At 45.4% G+C, this 19,008-nt stretch overlaps 2 protein-coding genes across 4 annotated transcripts in view; one reads left to right on the top strand and one right to left on the bottom strand.

The window, feature by feature from the left end:
* Positions 1 to 311: 311 nt before the first annotated feature.
* Positions 312 to 5,427, top strand: DAZAP2 (DAZ associated protein 2). Of its 2 annotated transcripts, none has more exons than XM_009003822.5 (4): positions 312 to 406; positions 1,558 to 1,676; positions 2,339 to 2,507; positions 3,977 to 5,427. In XM_009003822.5, exons 1-4 carry the CDS (start codon positions 394 to 396, stop codon positions 4,297 to 4,299), a joined length of 624 nt encoding a protein of 207 aa, XP_009002070.1. In that variant the 5' UTR covers positions 312 to 393; the 3' UTR covers positions 4,300 to 5,427. The 2 variants fall into 2 exon arrangements, with proteins under 2 accessions (XP_009002070.1, XP_002752522.2); XM_002752476.7 differs by having other exon boundaries at positions 2,339 to 2,584.
* The window catches only part of SMAGP (small cell adhesion glycoprotein), a 34,006-nt gene continuing 20,154 nt past the window's right edge, over positions 5,157 to 19,008 (bottom strand). For both annotated transcript variants that reach the window (XM_017976065.4, XM_009003820.5), the window contains 2 exons: positions 8,078 to 8,155; positions 5,157 to 7,420 (listed from right to left, as the gene is read on the bottom strand). In XM_017976065.4, the coding sequence (XP_017831554.1) occupies positions 7,242 to 7,420; positions 8,078 to 8,155 (257 nt within the window). In that variant the 3' untranslated portion in view covers positions 5,157 to 7,241. The remainder of the gene's footprint in view (positions 7,421 to 8,077; positions 8,156 to 19,008) is intronic.

Raw genomic sequence — 19,008 nt, 5'->3', positions numbered from 1 at the left:
GAAGGCTGCCAATGTGAGGTGACCTTGAGTGAATGCGTGTAGGCGGAAAAAGGTTCCGGGGAATGCTATAGCACGGTTCTTCCGCCGAGCGGCCAACAGAGCTGGAGACAATACCTGCGTTTGGTTTTTCTCCAGCTGAGGGACACCGGTAGGGGGTGAAGGACAAGAACGAGCAGGGGGTAGGGCCAAGACGAGTGGGTGGGACCGCGCGGACCCTCCCGCAGCCGACTGGAAGCCCGGCGCAGGGGCGGAGTTTCCGGCGGCAGCACCACTTGGGCGTCGGGTGACGCTAGGCGGACGGACCATCACGTGATACGGAAGTGGCCCCGAACAGGAAGAGGACGAAAAAAATAACCGTCCGCGACGCCGAGACGAACCGGACCCGCAGCCACCATGAACAGCAAAGGCAAGGACAGAGGGTGGTAGAGGCCGTTGGGGGAAGTACTGCTGGCCCAGAGCGAGCGGGTCCGGAGCCCAGGGTCACCAAACGCCGGGCTTGGGGTGGGCTACGCCGCGCTCCTCCGCCGGCTGCAGTCCAGAGGGCTACGCCTGACGCCTTCGTCATCCCAAAATTACAGCTGCTCGCTGCCTCGAGGCCCCTTCTCCATAAACTCTATGGCGCAGTTTGGAACTGCGGGCTCGGGTGGTGGGGGGGCTTGACATGATGGGCATCCACAGGAGCAAATAGAGCCTTAGCGCAGGCATTCGCATAGGCCAATGGAGAGCCGGCGGAGGCGGGGCGCCGCGCTTCGAACCCCCCGGCAGGGCCCAAACTTAACTAGTGAGTTGCTGGAGTTAGTGTGGGGGCCGGGGCCTCCGATGTCTCTTCTCCCTTTCTCCGCACCCCCTCAACATTTGCTGGCGGGATCAGAATTTCTCCCCTTTTCTGTGATGGTACCATTGTTTCTGTCAGAACATGATTCCCATAACCCAGGAACAGGCTTGGCGGGTGGGGGCGGGAGAGGCGGGGGAAGGAATAGGAAAAAAAAAAGCCCCAAACACGATCCCCCGCTTTTCCAGAGAGGACATTCCTCCTCACCCTTTAGCCCTGCACTGTTTTCCCAGTCTCACGGTTCACTTCCATCATTTACACCCTTTGTTTGGAAGTCGACCTTGAATAGTAATCTGTAAGGAAAATCAGAACTACTGTTACCCACGAAGACTGGTGTGGTTGTAGAAAGGCTGTGAAGACTACCTAGAGCAGAGGCACCCTTGATACGCCAGAACAGCAGCAGGCCAGAACCTCAGGAACAGGTGCTCAGACCTGTCCTGCATTCCGGAGGGAACTTGGGCCCCGCTAGACTTTCCCCTTACATCGGTATGTTAGTAAAGGCAGTGAGCAGTGCCTTTCCTGTCGGGTCTGAATCCAGCGCCTTCCCTTATAGGGGTGCAGAGACAACACATATTTATTTTCTTAGTTCCAGGAATCAGACCCTCTGGGGCAGACTATTTGCAAATCCTCTTCCGCTTGCTCCTACTAAGTTAGCTACCCAATATGCCCTGCCTCATTTTGGTAGCTGTGTAGTAGGCAACCTACATTTGTTTCTTGTCTTCCAGGTCAATATCCAACACAGCCAACCTACCCTGTGCAGCCTCCTGGGAATCCAGTATATCCTCAGACCTTGCATCTTCCTCAGGCTCCACCCTATACTGATGCTCCACCTGCCTACTCAGAGGTGCGTCCGGTTTGTCATACTTGAAATAGCTGAGAATTCTCTTAAGTGGTCCTTTAGTCCTTGGCTAAGTCTCACTTCACATATTTACTCTTCACAAACAGAAGAAAATGGTCACAGGAATAATCTGAAACAGTATATCATTTGGCAATTTTTGTCGGAGTTGAAAGTGCATTATTTGATGATTTTGTGTTATTTGGCACCGGCTGAGGTGCAGGAGATGAATTTGTGTTCTGTGATCCCAACCTTAGCTTTAGCAGGAAGTGATCCAGGAGAATATTGAAGGCCAGTGGAAAGGCAACTTCTATAATCTTACAGAAAGTATAACCTGCACAAGGAGAACTAAGAATTGGCTTATTTTAGAACAATTCTTTAAGTGCGAGGAATAAAAAAATGAATTGGCTTAATAAAGAGATCTCAAATAGGAATGTCATAAAGTGGGAGCTGGGGAGGGATAGCATGGGGAGAAATGCCAGATGTGGGTGAAGGGGAGGAAGGCAGCAAATCACACTGCCACGTGTGTACCTATACAACTATCTTGCATGTTCTGCACATGTACCCAAAACCTAAAATGCAATAAAAAAATAAAATACAGATAACTAATTAAAAAAAAAAAAAAGGAATGTCATAAAGTAACATTTTGCCTTCTCTTCTGCCTCTTCTAGCTCTATCGTCCGAGCTTTGTGCACCCAGGGGCTGCCACGGTCCCCACCATGTCGGCCGCATTTCCTGGAGCCTCTCTGTATCTTCCCATGGCCCAGTCTGTGGCTGTTGGGCCTTTAGGTTCCACAATCCCCATGGCTTATTATCCAGTCGGTCCCATCTATCCACCTGGCTCTACAGTGCTGGTGGAAGGAGGGTATGATGCAGGTGCCAGATTCGGAGCTGGGGCTACTGCTGGCAACATTCCTGTGAGTATGACCTCATCAGAAAAAACTCAGCCCTTGTGTGTACTTTAACTTTCTGAAATAACTTCATATTCATTCTCTCACCATTCTTGGATGGTAGTCACCAGTGTTGGTGCAACTATTGACATCCAGTACTCGAAAGTGTTTGAGGGGGCAGGAGAACTGTGGCAAGTGAGTAACGTCTCACTGGGGACTGAGTGAACCTGATTCTTTTGTTTTCATGTCTATCAAGTTCTGCTTGCTGCTTTTCCAGTTTATTTTGGTACACTGAACTGGTCTAGTAATGCTCCTTATTCATTCCATAAGCATTATTCCATATTTGCTATCAGCTTGGTGTTGTACTAGGAACCCCGATGATGAAAAAGTAGAATGTATAATCTCTAGTAGGGAGCTTTTAGAAAGATAGTACCAATTTTAGTTATCATTTTCTCCTACTTAATTCCCCAGTGCATGGGATTTAGAGCCCAAATGGTCCTTGCTAAGACCATCTACTCAGTAACTACATGCTAGAGATGAGGTGAATATGTGTCATTAGAGAGCCTTCAGTTATCCAGTAGTTTATTCAAAAACTATGTAGGGGCTGGGCTCAGTAGCTCATACCTATAATCCCAGCATTTTGGGAGGCCGAGGAGGATGGATCACCTGAGGTCAGGAGTTTGAGACCAGGCTGGCCAACATGGTGAAACCCGGACTCTACTAAAAATAAAAAAATAGCTGGCATGGTGGAGGGAACCTGTGATCCCAGCTACTCAGGAGGCTGAGGCAGGAGAATGGCTTGAACCCAGGAGGCGGAGGTTGCAGTGAGCTGTGATGACACCAGTGCACTCCAGCCTGGATAACAAAGTCAGACTCTGTCTCAAAAAAAAAAAAAAAACAAAAAAAAAGTCTAGTTGGGCATGGTGGCAGGCACCTATAATCCCAGCTACTTGGGAAGCTGAGGCAAGAGAATTGCTTGAACCTGGGAGGCAGAGGTTGCAGTGAGCTGAGATCCTGCCATTGCACCCCAGGCTGGATGACAAGAATGAGACTCCATCTCAAAAAAATAAAAATTAAAAACTATGTAGGGACCCTGTCCCTGTTTTGGAAATGTGAGTAGGACAGTGGTTCCCTACCCTCGAAATGACTGTTGGTCTGGCCTGTTCATATTCACAAGGTAGTCCTAGGCTTTATCTTAGAGCTGGAACCCTTTGAATGAGTGGTAGGCTCCCTTTCCTGTTTTTATCTTTGGGTTCACAGAAAATGCAGACCTACTTTAGAACTAAAATTGATAGCAGAACTAGTTCCTGTATATGCAGTTAGCACATTGCCATATCCTAACAGGCCTTTGCTTCCCCTGTGTCCCCTTCCCTTATATTAGCCTCCCTGTGCCCATTCTATTATGTCCTTTCTTTTCAGCCTCCACCTCCTGGATGCCCTCCCAATGCTGCTCAGCTTGCAGTCATGCAGGGAGCCAACGTCCTCGTAACTCAGCGGAAGGGGAACTTCTTCATGGGTGGTTCAGATGGTGGCTACACCATCTGGTGAGGAACCAAGGCCACCTTTGTGCCGGGAAAGACATCATATACCTTCAGCACTTCTCACAATGTAACTGCTTTAGTCATATTAACCTCAAGTTGCAGTTTAGACACATGTTGTTGGGGTGTCTTTCTGGTGCCCAAACTTTCAGGCACTTTTCAAATTTAATAAGGAACCATGTAATGGTAGCAGTACCTCCCTAAAGCATTTTGAGGTAGGGAAGGTATCCATTCATAAAATGAATGTGGGTGAAGCCACCCTAAGGATCTTCCTTTAATTTCTCTGGAGTAATACTATACCATACTGGTCTTTGCTTTTAGTAATAAAACATCAAATTAGGTTTGGAGGGAACTTTGATCTTCCTAAGAATTAAAGTTGCCAAATTATTCTGATTGGTCTTTAATCTCCTTTAAGTCTTTGATTTATATTACTTGTTATTAAATGGAACGCATTAGTTGTTTGCCTTTTCCTTTCCATCCCTTGCCCCACCCATCCCATCTCCAACCTTAGTCTTCCATTTCCTCCCGCCAGTCTCCATTGAATCAATGGTGCAGGACAGAAAGCCAGTCAGACTAGTTTCCTTCTTTCCTTGCACTTCTCCCCACTTGTCATCTTTTAACTAGTCTTTCACAAGGATCCTCTGAAACCCCCTCTGTGCCTCAAGCACAGATCCCATTACTTCTGCTTTCAGATCTCCTCAGGCAAAAGTGGAGGGTGCCTTTTGGGCCCTCCTCATAGGTTGTCTCTGCATATACGAACCTAACCCAAATTTGTTTTGGTGCCAGAAAAACTGAGCTATATTTGAACAAAGTTATCGTGCAAACTGTACTGTGAACAACAGTTGGTTTAAAATACGAGGGGCAAGGAGGAGGATGCATTTCAAAAGCCTGATGTGTTTAGAGCCAAATTAAGAGGAATTTTCAGATCAAAAATTGGTTACCATTTTTTGTCAGTGTCTGATGCAGCCACTCATTCGGCTCCCCAAAATTCCTAGACTGGGTTAATAGGGTTATATTGTGAATGCCTGACTACAAAATGACTTGAGTCCAGTGAAATCTCATTAGGGTTAAGAATATTTCAGGGATCCTTTAATGTTTTGATTTTTGTTTTCTGAAATTGGATTTTATTTTATTTTATCTTATAATTTCAGTTCATCTAAATTGTGTGTTCTGTACATGTGATGTTTGACTGTACCATTGACTGTTATGGAAGTTCAGCGTTGTATGTCTCTCTCTACACTGTGGTGCACTTAACTTGTGGAATTTTTATACTAAAAATGTAGAATAAAGACTATTTTGAAGATTTGAATAAAGTGATGAAGTTGCATTACACCTCACTGCAAGGATTCTTTACTTAGCTTGCTTTTAGATTTCTTCTCTATCTTTATATCCCATCTAGAATTCAGCTAGGTGCTGCTGCTGTTTCCTTTGATAAAGCTTTGACATAAAGGCAGGAGTACAAGCCTAAGACTTGACCATTTTCATGAATTCCATTCCAGATGTTCAACTTTTCCTCATTTTACTTCCTAACCTCTTTCAAATTCTGGAATTTAGTACCTAAACTTAAAAATGAGGGAACCATTGATTCTCCAAACTTCCTCTAAAGTTTGGCTTGAAAATGTTCTGGTATAGCAATTTGTATACGTTGAGGATGACCTTCAGTTTCTCCAGTGTTCTATGTGGAGAAATACTGAAAACTCATGGAATCTAGGCTGCCAAGATAGATTCCTCAGCTTATTTATTTATTTATTTATTTATTTTTGAGACAGGGTCTCACTCTGTCGCCTAGGCTGGAGTGCAGTGGCACAATCTTGGCTCACTGCAACCTCTACCTCCCAGGTTCAAGTGTTTCTCCTGTCAGCCTCCTGAGTAGCTGGGATTACTGGCGTCTGCTATAACACTTGGCTAATTTTTATATTTTTAGTAGAGAAGGGGCTTCACCATGTTGGCCAGGCTGGTCTCGAACTGTGATCTCAAGTGATCCGCCCGCCTCGGCCTCCCAAAGTGTTGGGATTACAGGCATGAGCCACCGCACCTGGCCGAATTCTTCAGCTCTTGGTCTTGGTTGGGTTTGAGCTTAGACAACGGAGGCAATTCATTAAAACATCAAAGGAGATCTAGCTTAATTCCAAAGTGAACAATATCTGATGAGCTAATAATTTATACCAAAATGTGCCTTTTAAACATAACTCATTTTGAGACTAAGCAAAATCTAAGAAGCCTCTTGGCTTGATTCTGAGGATACATTGGGAAAGGTCGTAGGTTGATTTTTCCTGGTTCCCTCTGTATATACGTAGATGGGATTCTGGGAAATTCTGGCCCTTGCCAATACGGAGGCTTAAACCAACTCATTTCCCAGGGTACGTTTCTAATGGCGTTCCTCTGGGACAAGATTCCCTGTACCATCTTAGTCTCAAACCACTGAGATAGTTATGAAAACTTCTGGAACTTCCCTAGGGTTCTTATTGCTTGGGAGAGAACATATGCAAAGGAGTTAAATAGGGAAAAGAAAATGTCAAAAATGTTTAAGTCAAAATGTAAAGGTATTCTTGCACATGAGAATCTCATTTCCGTAGCAATGAAAATTTTAATTTGGATAAAAATCACGTAAGCATGAGGTTGCTGGGGAACATGGAAAGGAGAGGCTCAGATGAGGGGATATAGCACATTTATCAGGAGGTAAGATCTCCATAGCTTCCTACCCCTCCTGGCCTGGCCTTTTGCTGTGGTATCCAGCCTCTGGGAAGAACCTGTATGGAGAGTATCTCTACTGGGGCTATCACTAGGTGACCAGGTAGGGGACAGAGTGGAGCTGCTGATCATCCTAACTCTCTTCTCTCCAACCTGTGAAAAAAGATGACTGGGCACATATTCAGATGTCCCCGGTATAGCCCCACCTTCTTGGCCAGCCGCAAACCACCAGCTCTAATAAGAGAGCCAAGTTAAAGACACCATAAGCAGCTTTCTCCACATCCCTGGTCCCTGGAGTCAGTGATGTCAGCATTTGGGACTGCGACCTGGCTGGAGCTTGGATTTGCCCACATCAATTGATGCTTCTCCCTGGCTTCAGAGAAAACTTTCCTGTAATAAGTACTCAGTGAGTTAGTGCCGGAGCCAGGAATAAGCTCTTTGGGGCCTGAGAGTCATTAGATGAAATATTCCTCCTTCTCTCTGCTCTTAACCAAGTCACTCTCCATCTGGACAACGGCACTGGGCTCGCCTTCTGTAGGTTCATAGGTGACGTAGCTGCCTTTGTTCTTGTACAGGTAAAAGAAGATCAAGATCACGACCGAGAGCAGGATGAGGAAGACCACGGTGATAACAACTTGGAAAGGAGAGGGAAAATGTAGAGATGTTTCAGGATTGAGGATGTCTCAGTAATTCCTGGAGCCATCTGTTTAGACGATTTCCTCACCGTTTTCATAAAGATCGTCTTGTTTTCATTAACTAGTGTCCACTTCCATCCAAACCCATGTTCCCCCACCAACCCGGATTTCCATGGTACATAACAGCTAGAGTCTCTTGATGCTTAAGCTAAGGACATATGCTTTTGATTTCTGACAAAACTGAACTCCCTCCCAAACCAGTTCCTGATTCTTATGATAGAAACGGGAAGCAGGGAAACAGGAAATAGCTTATCCTAAACAGGAAGTGGTTTCTCTGATCCTCCCCTTCTTCCTCACCCACTCAACCAACCACATATATCCTCGTCCCTACCCACGTACTCGAGTGTAACGTCCATATGCATATCTATTTGTGGCCACCTCCCAACCTATCATTTACTGGTAGTGCCTCTGACGGAACCCTCTGAGTCTTTTATAGCTGTGTGTGTGTGTGTGTGTGTGTGTGTGTGTGTGTGTGTGTGTGTGTTTTAGATAACTTACAAGCCTGAGTGAGCCCATTAATGGATTTGGTCAGGCTCTCTCTGGTGAGAGAAGTCTTGATCCACAATGTCCCTTGGAGTTGGCTCAGAGTCTGTTACCTGCAATGAGTGCTGTGCTGGCTCCATCTTCTGGGGACAGGGCTTCAGTGGGCCGTAAAATTGGGGTGGTCATCAGTTCTGGAAAATTTAGAAAAGCGGAAAAGGAAATGGAGAGAATTCTTTTGTTTGAAAGCGTTATGTTTGGCCTTCAAATTTCACCACCCCACCTTCTTCCCTATTCAAAAGTTTATCATTTAACTCCTATGGTAAATCCAAATAGAAAATCCTGGAGAATGGAGGAGAAAATAAACCACCACCCAAAGACAACATGTGGATGGATTTCCCCTGCATAATATAGTGGTTAAGAGCAGGGGCTACAGAGCCTGCCCGACTGGGTTTGACATATGAACTCTGTCCTTTACTAGCTGTGTGACCTTGGGAAAATTATCTAACCTCTATCTGCAAAATGGAGGTAACGACCTACTTTAAAGAGTTGTTGTGACATTGAATAAGCCATTATTAGGAATGCGTATTTCTACATAAGAGAGATCAAATGAGATGTACATGATGTACATATAGATTATATTAGCATGTACATAAATTTAGATTATATAGCATGTACATATGTTTAGATTATATAGCATGTGCATTTTCTTGGAGCATTCTTACAAGCTCTTTGTAAACATTATTTTAACATAATGAAATCATGCTCCTCTCCTATTAAACACCTTTTTCTACACTTCCAGGATAGGCCCTGCAATTTGAAAGTTTCTGAAACAGGCCTCTCCCCTACCCTAAAATAGATCCTATACCCTCTCCTGCTATGGGTTTATTTTTACTTCAGAATGTGAAAGTCCCACCCTAAAGTCATACCCAGGGACAGAACAGGACAAAATGAGTGGTCTCCATAAGTCCCTTTTAAGTGTTTACACAGGAAGTCAGGAAGCCCTTCCATTCTTTCCTATTAGCATTTTAATGTATCGGTTACTGCAGGATAGGTCTTCTGGGGAAAAGCGGCTGGCTGACCCTGGCATCACCCACAGGAGGCACCTGGACCTGACTGGCATCCCATAAATAGCAACACTCACCCACTAACTCCTCTTTGCTAGGCACTGTGCTCGATGGAAGGTCGAGCAAAACAGACACAGGCCAGCTTCCCTGGCTCACCCTCCACTGCACCCCACAGCTTGCACGGTGAGGAGCTGCCGTCAGTGCACTTAGGAAAGCGTGAGGCTGAGGGGCCTTATCTAGTCTTCCAGCCAGGAGCGACCTCCCCAGGGAGGAATATCTGAGCTGGGAGCTAAAGCAGGGATAGGAGTTTACTGGGTAACAGGGATGGGGCAGATTCTAGGCAGAGAAGAACCTGGGTCAAAGCTGTGAGACAGGGGACTGAAAGGCCAGCATGGCTGGAGCAGAGTGAGCATGACTACTGTCCAGTGCCTGACACATTCAGGTTTCCATCCTGAGCAAGTCAAATGAGGGCATCAGCAGTGGTCTAGTGGGCCATGCTAAGAGGGGCCAAGAGTGTTGAGGGGTCTCTCCACATGGGCCCAGGGAAGCCCGATGAGCCATCCTTGTCCCACAATAGAGAAAGCAGAGGCAGGCTGTCCAATGCTTCCCCCTCCCAGGGCCAGGCCAAACTTTTCTCCACTGGTCCCCACTCTTTGTCTAGGAATGGTGGTACCCTCAGCCACTCTGTAGCCTTGGGCAAATGGTTATACATATATATAATATATATATTTTATATGTATATACATACACATATATACAAACACACTCTCTCTCTCTCTCTCTCTCTCTAGGTTTTTGTCTACAGTTCTTGGCTCTTAATTCCCATAGACCCTGTCAGTCTTGTGTTATGATGTGAGTGTATACAGACTGCAGGAGTGTATCAGGCCTCAGGAAACAGAATCTCTCCAGCCTTCTCCTGCCCTCCTTTCACCTGCCCCAAGGCAGGACTCTAATCTTCCCCTGCCTTTCCAATGGTGGGTCATAAGATCCTCATTCCAGAGGGAGAAATTGGGAAAGGAATGCTGACATCCTGAAGCTTCCATTAAAAACTTAAGAGGATGGCTGGGCACAGTGGCCATGTAGTCTCAGCACTTTGGGAGGCTGAGGTGGGTGGATCAGGAGTTTGAGGCCAAGATGGTGAAACCCCATCTCTACTAAAACTACAAAAATTAGCCAGGTATGGTGGCATGCACCTATAATCCCTGCTGCTTGGGAGGCTGAGGCAGGAGAATTGCTTGAGCCTGGGACGTGGAGGTTGCAGTGAGCCAAGATTGCGCCACTGCACTCCAGACTGGGTGACGGAGCAAGCCTCCATCTCTCAAAAAAAAAAAAAAAAAAAAAAAAAAAAAAAATCCAAGAGGACTGGGCTCAGAAAGCTTCAGCATGGCTGGGCATGGTGGCTCATACCTGTAATCCCAGCACTTTGGCTGAGGTGGGTGGATTTCCTGAGCCCAGGAATTTGAGACCGGCCGGGGAAACATGGCAAAATCCTGTCTCTACCAAAAACTCCAAAAAAAGAAAAAATTTCGCCAGGTGTGGTGGTGTACACCTGTAATCCCAGCTACTTGGGAGGCTGAGGAATGAGAATCGCTTGAGCCCAGGAGCGGGAGGTTGTCATGAGCCAAGATTGTGCCACTGAACCCCAACCTGGGTGACAGAATGAGATCCCATCTAGAAACAAAAACCCCAAAAAACAACTAGCTGAACATGCAGAGGTTACTGGATGATGGTGCACCCAGGAAGGGCATGGAAGCTCCACCTCCTTCCCCATACTCATCCTACACATGTCCTCATTTGTATCCAATGCAATATCCTTTATAAAACACTAGTAAACACATTGTTTCCCTGGGTTCTGTGAGCCACTCCAGCAAATTAATTGAACCCCAAAGCCAGCGTTAGCAAGGCTGGGAACTCCAACTTGAAACTGGTTGGTCACAAAATTTGGAGGCCCGGACTTGTGACTAGTGTCTGAAAGGAGGCGCAGCCTTGGGGACCCAGCCTTCAGCCCTCAGTGTTTGTCGCTATCTCCAGGTAGATAGTGTCAGAATTGAATTGGAAGACGCCCATTTGGTGTCTGCCGCAGAACTGATTGCTTGCTGGTGCAGAGAAATTCTCAAATATTTAGGGGTCATAGAAGTCTTCTATGTTGAGTTGTGTTGTGAGAACCAAGGAAAAATGATTTTAGAGTTTGTCTGAAACAGTTATACATACATATATATATATATATATATATATACGTATATATATATACGTATACATATATATATTTTTTTGAGACGGAGTTTCGCTGTTGTTACCCAGACTGGAGTGCAATGGCACGATCTCGGCTCACTGCAACCTCCGCCTTCTGGGTTCAAGCAATTCTCCTGCCTCAGCCTCCCGAGTAGCTGGGACTACAGGTGTGCACCATCATGCCCAGCTAATTTTTGTATTTTTAGTAGAGACGGGGTTTCACCTTGTTGACCAGGATGGTCTCGATCTCTTGACCTCGTGATCCTCCCACCTCGGTCTCTCAAGTGCTGGGATTATAGGCATGAGCCACCTCGCCCGGCCTATACATATATATATTTTTAGATGGAGTCTCTCATTCCATTGCCCAGGCTGGAGTGCTGTGTGGTGTGATCTTGGCTCACTAAAACCACTGCCTCCTGGGCTCGAGCAATTCTCCTGCCTCAGCCTCCTGAGTCGCTGGGATTACAAGTGTGTGCAACCATGCCCAGTTAATTTTTGTATTTTTAGTAGAGATGGGGTTTGACTATGTTGGCCAGGCTGGTCTTGAACTCTTGGCCTCAAGTGATCCACCAGCCTCGGCCTCCCAAACTGCTGGGATTACAGGTGTGAGCCACTGGCCTATACATTTTGATTCATTCATCCATTCTCATCTGTTATCCATAGGAACTACATTAACCAACACTGAAGGTCTATTGTGAAGATTAAATGAGAGAACATGTAAACAACATATAGTAGCTACTACTTAAATATTATTTAAGGTGACTTTGTTCATATGCTTAGCAATTAAAAGGAAAAGCTGGCCAGGCACAGTGGCTCATGCCTGTAATCCTAGCACTTTGGGAGACTAAGGTGGGAGGATTGCTTGAGGCCAGGAGTTTAAGACCAGCCTGGGCAACACAGCAAGCCTCTGTTTACAATGTATATATATATACGTATATATATACACACACACACACACACACACACACACACACATATATATATATATATATATATATATATATATATACATTATATGCATTAGCCAGGTGTGGTAGTATGTGTGCCTGTAGTCCCAGATACTCATGAGGCTGAGGTGGGAAGACTGCACGAGCCCAGGGGGTTGAAGCTGAAATGAGCCAGCACTGCGCTACTTCATTCCAGACAGTGAGACCCTGTCTCAAAAAAACAAATAAGCCAGGCGTGGTGGCTCACGCCTGTAAGCCAAGCACTTTAGAGTCCAAGGCAGGCAGATCACCTGAGGTCGGGAGTTCAAGACCAGCCTGACCAACATGATGAAACCCTGTCTTAAAAAACAAAACAAATAAAAGGGAGAATTGCTCCAGGTTTGAATCCTGCCTAAGCATATGACTAGGTGACCTTGAGGAAGTTACTAAACCTCTCTGAACCTGTTCCTTTTTTTTTTTTTTTGGTAGAGACAAGGATCTCACTATGTTGCCCAGATTGGAGTTCAATGGTACAATCTTGGCTCACTGTAGCCTCGACCTCTTGGCCTCAAGTAATCTTCCTGCCTTGGCCTCCCAAAATATTGGGATTACAGGTGTGTGCTACCACACCTGGTAGTAACCTCAGTTTTTTGATATGTGAAATGGGAGTGTGGTGTACAGCTTCTAAGATGGCTCACAATGATTTCTGCCTCCTGGTATCGACACCCTTGTGCATGCCTCTTCTCTCATATACAGGTTGAACCCAGTGACTTGCTTTTTTTGAGATGGAGTCTTGCTCTGTCACCCAGGCTGGAGTGCAGTGGCACAATCTTGGCTCACTGCAACCTCAGCCTTCCGGGTTCAAGTGATTCTCCTGCCTTGGCCTCCTGAGTAGCTGGGACTACAGGCACATGCCACCATGCCCAGCTAATTTTTCTATTTTTAGTAGAGACAGGGAGGGTTTCACCATGTTAGCCAGGATGGTCTCGATCTCTTGACCTCATGATTTGCCCACCTCAGCCTCCCAAAGTGCTGGGATTACAGGTGTGAGCCACTGTGCCCAGTCATCCAGTGACTCGCATTTAACAGACTATGGCAAAAATGATGGCATATAACTTCTGAGATTAGGTTATACAACACTTGACTCCCATCAAAGAGAAGCCCTGAAGTTTATCCACCCAGTCATGACTTCACACCTCTCACCATGCACTTTCCTCCCCCAAATCTCCCAGGGCTGCACTCCATCTTCCTGCCCTTGATCCAGAATTCTATACAGTTGTTCCTAGTTTTGTTTTCTTTAAACGTTTGAGAATTTAGGATGTACAAAGCATTGAGAAGATTAATGTATGTCAGAAGCTTGAAGATAAGTAATTTCTGTTCAATTATCAACAATAATTTACTTTGCACATTAGGCTGAGTGTGGTGGCTCAAGCCTGTAATCCCAACACTTTGGGAGGCAGAGGCAGGAGGACTGCTTGAGGCCAGGAGTTTGAGACTAACCTGTACAATATAGTGAAACACCATCTCTATTAATTTTTTTAAAAGAATATATGCAGGAGACTGGGTACAGTGGCTCACCCCTAAAATCCCAGCACCTTGGAAGGCCAAGGCAGGTGGATTGCCTGAGCCCACGAGTTGGAGACCAGCCTGGGCAACAAAGCCAGATTCCCATCTCTAAAAAAAAAAAGTTAGCCAGGCATGGAGGCACACACCTATAGTCCCAGCTACTTGGGATACTGAGGTGAGAGAATCATTTGAGCCCAGGACGTCCAGGCTGCAGTGAGCTGTGATTGTGCCACTGCACTCCAGCCTTGGTGACAGAGTAAGACCTTGTCTCAAAAAAAAAAAAAAAAAAAAAAAGGATAAAGGTGGGAAGAAACCAGATGATCACAATTAAATACAGACAGTTATGCTACAAAGTGCTCTTTTAACATGAACTAGCTCAACAGTGATAGATAACTAAGGGGAATGTCAGTGTAATGCAGAAGTCATGTTGGTTTATATGCAACTTCTTTATTTTTAGTTTATTTTCAGTTATTTATTCTTTAATTTTTAAAAATTGAGCAGCCCCTAAAACCAAAAGTGGTTCAGAGGACTCCCTACCCTCTTTAGCTTTAGTGTTTAATATGATCAGAAGCAAGGTTTCTCACAGCTGGAGAACATTTTAGCAATATAGGAAGACCTTAAGAAAAAAATTCAACAGAATGCCTTGCTGGGATGCAGCTACTGGTTGGTTTCCATTAATATGAAGCCATCTGGTGAAGCAGAAAGTGCAGATGAAGAAAGGTGCAAATAAATTTACCTCAATATTTTAAAAATGGCAAGAAAGCAGACCCTACATCAGATTTTTTTTTTGGATATAGAGTCTCTCTCTCTCACCCAGGCTGGAGTGCAGTGGTATGATCTTGGTTCACTTCAACCTCCACCTCCAAGGTTCTAGCTATTCTCGTGCCTCAGCTTCCCAAGTAGCTGCGATTATAGGCGCATGCCACCACGCCTGGCTAATTTTGTACTTTTTAGTAGAGACAGTTTTGCCATTTTGGCCAGGCTGGTCTCGGACTCCTGACCTCAGGTGATCCACCTGCCTCGGCCTCCCAAGGAGCTGGGATTACAGGCATGACCCACCATGTTTCCTTTTTTTAGATGTAGGTTCCAGAGAGCCTTCTTTTCTAATAGAGACCATTTCATCAAAAATAAAAATCTGGGCTAGGTGCAGTGGCTCACACTTGTAATCCCCGCACTTTGGGAGGCCAAGGTGGGTGAATCACCTGAAGTCAGCAGTCTGAGACCAGCCTGGCCAACACCATGAAACCCCATCTCTACTAAAAAATACAAAAATTAGTTCCATGTGGTGGTGGGTGCCTGTAATTCCAGCTACTTGGGAGGCTGAGGCAGGAGAATCACTTGAACTCAGGAGGCAGAGGTTGCAGTAAGCCAAGATCATGCCATTGCACTCCAGCCTGGGTGACAGAGCAAGACTCTGTCTCCAAAAAAAAAAAAAAGGAAACACACACCTTAGGGTACAGACTGCAAAGGAATGACTGGGACTTAAGGTTCATTTAAGGTTAATGCTAATGGAGATTTAATCTGCCAACATTTTTTTTTTTTTTTGAGACGGTGTTTCGCTCTTGTTACCCAGGCTGGAGTGCAATGGCGCGATCTCGGCTCACCGCAACCTCTGCCTCCTGGGTTCAGGCAATTCTCCTGCCTCAGCCTCCCGAGTAGCTGGGATTACAGGCACGCACCACCGTGCCCAGCTAATTTTTTGTATTTTTAGTAGAGACGGGGTTTCACCATGTTGACCAGGATGGTCTTGATCTCTTGACCTCGTGATCCACCCACCTCGGCCTCCCAAAGTGCTAGGATTACAGGCGTGAGCCACCGCGCCCGGCCTAATCTGCCAACATTTTTATTGGGGCTGCTATTGTATTTGTGAGGGCTCTGGTTACAAAGTTCCATGAGTTCCATGAGTTTCGAGTGGTCTGCCCTAAACCCTGTTTTTTTTTTTTCTTTTTCTTGTAAGCCCTCTTATTTTCAGTAATGCAATTTCAGAATGTGAGTCTTTTAAAAAATGCACAGAGCCGGGCATGGTTGCTCACGCCTGTAATCCCAGCACTTTGGGAGGCCAAGGCGGGCGGATCACGAGGTCAAGAGATCAAGACCATCCTGGCCAACACAGTAAAACCCCGTCTCTACTAAAATATAAAAATTAGCTGGGCGTGGTGGTGCACGTCTGTAGTCCCAGCTACTCGGGAGGTTGAGGCAGGAGAATTGCTTGAACCCGGGAAGTGGAGGTTGCAGTGAGCCAAGATTGCACCACTCCACTCCAGCCTGGTGCCTGGTGACAGAGCAAGACTCTGTCTCAAAAAAAAAAAAAAAAATCACATAAAATTTTATAGCAGACAGGCATATATTAGAGGCTATCAGAGACAAGAATAATGTCAGGAAGCTCTATGTAACTCAAGAGGCAAACACATTTGAAGGACAATTTAAAAGGCATTACATTTGGAACAAGAAAAAAGAAAAAGCTAGGCTTGTTGTTTGGGCCTGAAAGGGTCGGGTTGGAGGTGACAGAGAAAGAATTCCCTCAGGCCTTTTCACCTCTGTCTCCTATCAAAGAGAATCATTTTTTTTTTTTTGCACTAAGGAGCAGTAGAGCCTTAGGGGACATAGAGTAAATGAGCTCAAGTGAAGCAATGAAACCCAGCAAGTACCAAGCTAATCTAAAAGGGACCAGATGACAGCCAAGGGCACTGCAAGAACTTGTAAATGGGATTTCTGTTGGTGACATAGGAGCTTCTGAGAAAGAGAAAGGGGTTGGGAACCTGAAGGGACATGGAAGGAAGGTGTACTGTGTAAAGAAATGGTGAGCTGCCAGTGGCTCACACCCGTAATCCCAGCACTTTGGGAGGCCTAGGCGGGCAGATCATGAAGACAGGAGTTCAAGACCAGCCTGACTAACATGGTAAAACACTGTCTCTACTAAAAATACAAAAATTAGCCGGGCGTAGTGGCACACACCTGTAATCCCAGCTACTTGGGAGGCTGAGGCAGGAGAAATGTTTGAACCTGGGAGGCGGAGGTTGCAGTGAGCTGAGATTGCACCACTGTACTCCAGCCTGGGTGATAGAAAGACTCCGTCCCCTCCAAAAAAAAAGAAAAAATGGTGAGCTTGATGTGATTCCCCAGCAAAGTTCTAGGACACATTATTATAGCCTGTTTGGGGGGTTTTGAACTTGAAAGAGCAAGCATTAGAAATCAGAATGGGACTACTGAGAGCAAGCTGGATCAGACAAGCTGCACAGCCTTCTTAGACTGAGATTCCAGGTTCCTAGACAGGGAAATTAAACAGGTAGTTCAATAAGAATTTACTGAGTGTGTACTGTGTGCCAGGCTCTGGGCTTCTATCAGTGAACAACACAGGCAAAAATCCTTACCTTCAGAGTTCCTGCAAAGATTAAACAGAATTACCCAGTGGTCTCACTGCTGGGATGCTGGGTATGATCCCACAATCCCACTTCTAGGTGTATTCCCAAAAGAAACAAATGGTTCAACTGATACTTGTATATCATGTTTATAGCAGCATTATGCAATAGCTAAATAAAAGGTGAAACAACCCAAACATTCATCAAGAGATAAATGGATAAACAAAATGTGGTATATACATATCCTTAAAAAGGAAGGAAATTCTTAAAAAAAAAAAAAGGAGGGAATTCAGCAGACATATACTACCACATGGATGAACACTGAGAACATGACACTAAGTGAAATAAGCCAGGCACAAAAGGACAAACATCTCAGCCTGGCCAGCATGGCGAAACCCCATCTCTACTAAAAATACAAAAATTAGCTGGGCCTGGTGACAGGTGCCTGTAATTCCAGCTCCTTGAGAGGCTGAGGCAGGAGAATCACTTGAACCTGGGAGGTGGAGGTTGCAGTGAGCCAAGATCATGCCACTGCACTCCAGCCTGGGCAACAGAGCACAACTCCGTCCCCACCCACCCCCCAAAAAAGAAAAAAAATGGTGAGCTTGATGTGATTCCCTAGCAAAGTTCTAGAACACATTATTACGGCCTGTTTGGGGGGGCTCTGAACTTGAAACAGCAAGCATTAGTAACAGAATGGGATTACTGAGAGCAAGCCCAGGCAACAGAGTGAGACTGTCTCAAAAATAAAAATTAAAAAATGACAAACATTGTATGATTCTACTTATATGAGGTGCTTAGAGCAATCAAATTCATAGAGATAGAAAGCACTATGGAGGTTGTAAGGGGCTGGAGAAGGGGAAAATGGGGAGTTAATGTTTAATGGGTGCAGAGTTTTAGTTTGGGATGATGAAAAAGTTCTGGAGATGCATAGTGGTGTTGGTGAAGGTATAACAACGTGAATGTATTTAACACTACTGGACTGGACACTTGAAAATGGTTAAAATGGTCAATTTTATGCTATGCATAATTTTACCGCAATAAAAAAACCCCTCTTTATACAATTAAAGACAGACAATAAATACAATAAGTAAAAGATATGCTGTATTAGATGTTAACTAGCACTATGTAGAAAAATAAGCAGAAAAGAGGATGGAAAGCTGGCAAACGGGTGAGAGTTGCAGTTTTTGTTTGGTTTGGTTTTTAAGATGGAGTTTTTCGCTTGTTACCCAGGCTGGAGTACAGTGATGCAATCTCAGTATGGCGCAATCTCGGCTCACTGCAACCTCTGCCTCCTAGGTTCAAGCAACTCTCCTCCCTCAGCCTCTGGAGTAGCTGGGACTACAAATGTGCACTAACATGACTGGCTAATTTTGTTATTTTTTGCAGAGATGGGGTCTTCCTATGTTGCCCAGGCTGGTCTCAAAACATCTGGGCTCAAATGATCCTCCTGCCTTGGCCTCCCAAAGTGTTGGGATTACAGGCGTGTACCACCCTGCCTGGCCCAGGTTTGTATTTTAAAGCAATGTTTCAGGCCAGGTGTGGTGGCTCACACCTGTAATCCCAGCACTTTGGGAGGCCAAGGCAGGTGGATCACCTGAGGTCAGGAGTTCGAGACCAGCCTGGCCAACATGGTAAAACCCCGTCTCTACTAAAAATACAGAAAAATTAGCCAGGCGTGGTAGCACATGCCTGTACTCCCAGCTATTTGGGAGGCTGAGGCAGAAGAATCACTTGAACCGGGGAGACAGAGGTTGCAGTGAGTTGAGATCGAATCATTGCACTCCAGCCTGAGTAACAAGAGTGAAACTCAGTCTCAAAAAAAAAAAAAAAAAAAAAAGCAATGTTTCCCAAATTTTTGTTGTGCGTAACAATCTCCTACAGTCTCGTTAAAATG

This window comes from Callithrix jacchus, chromosome 9 (genome assembly GCF_049354715.1).
Source record: "Callithrix jacchus isolate 240 chromosome 9, calJac240_pri, whole genome shotgun sequence".
NCBI classification, from domain to species: Eukaryota; Metazoa; Chordata; class Mammalia; order Primates; family Cebidae; genus Callithrix; species Callithrix jacchus.
This window is presented reverse-complemented; position numbering and strand designations above follow the sequence as displayed.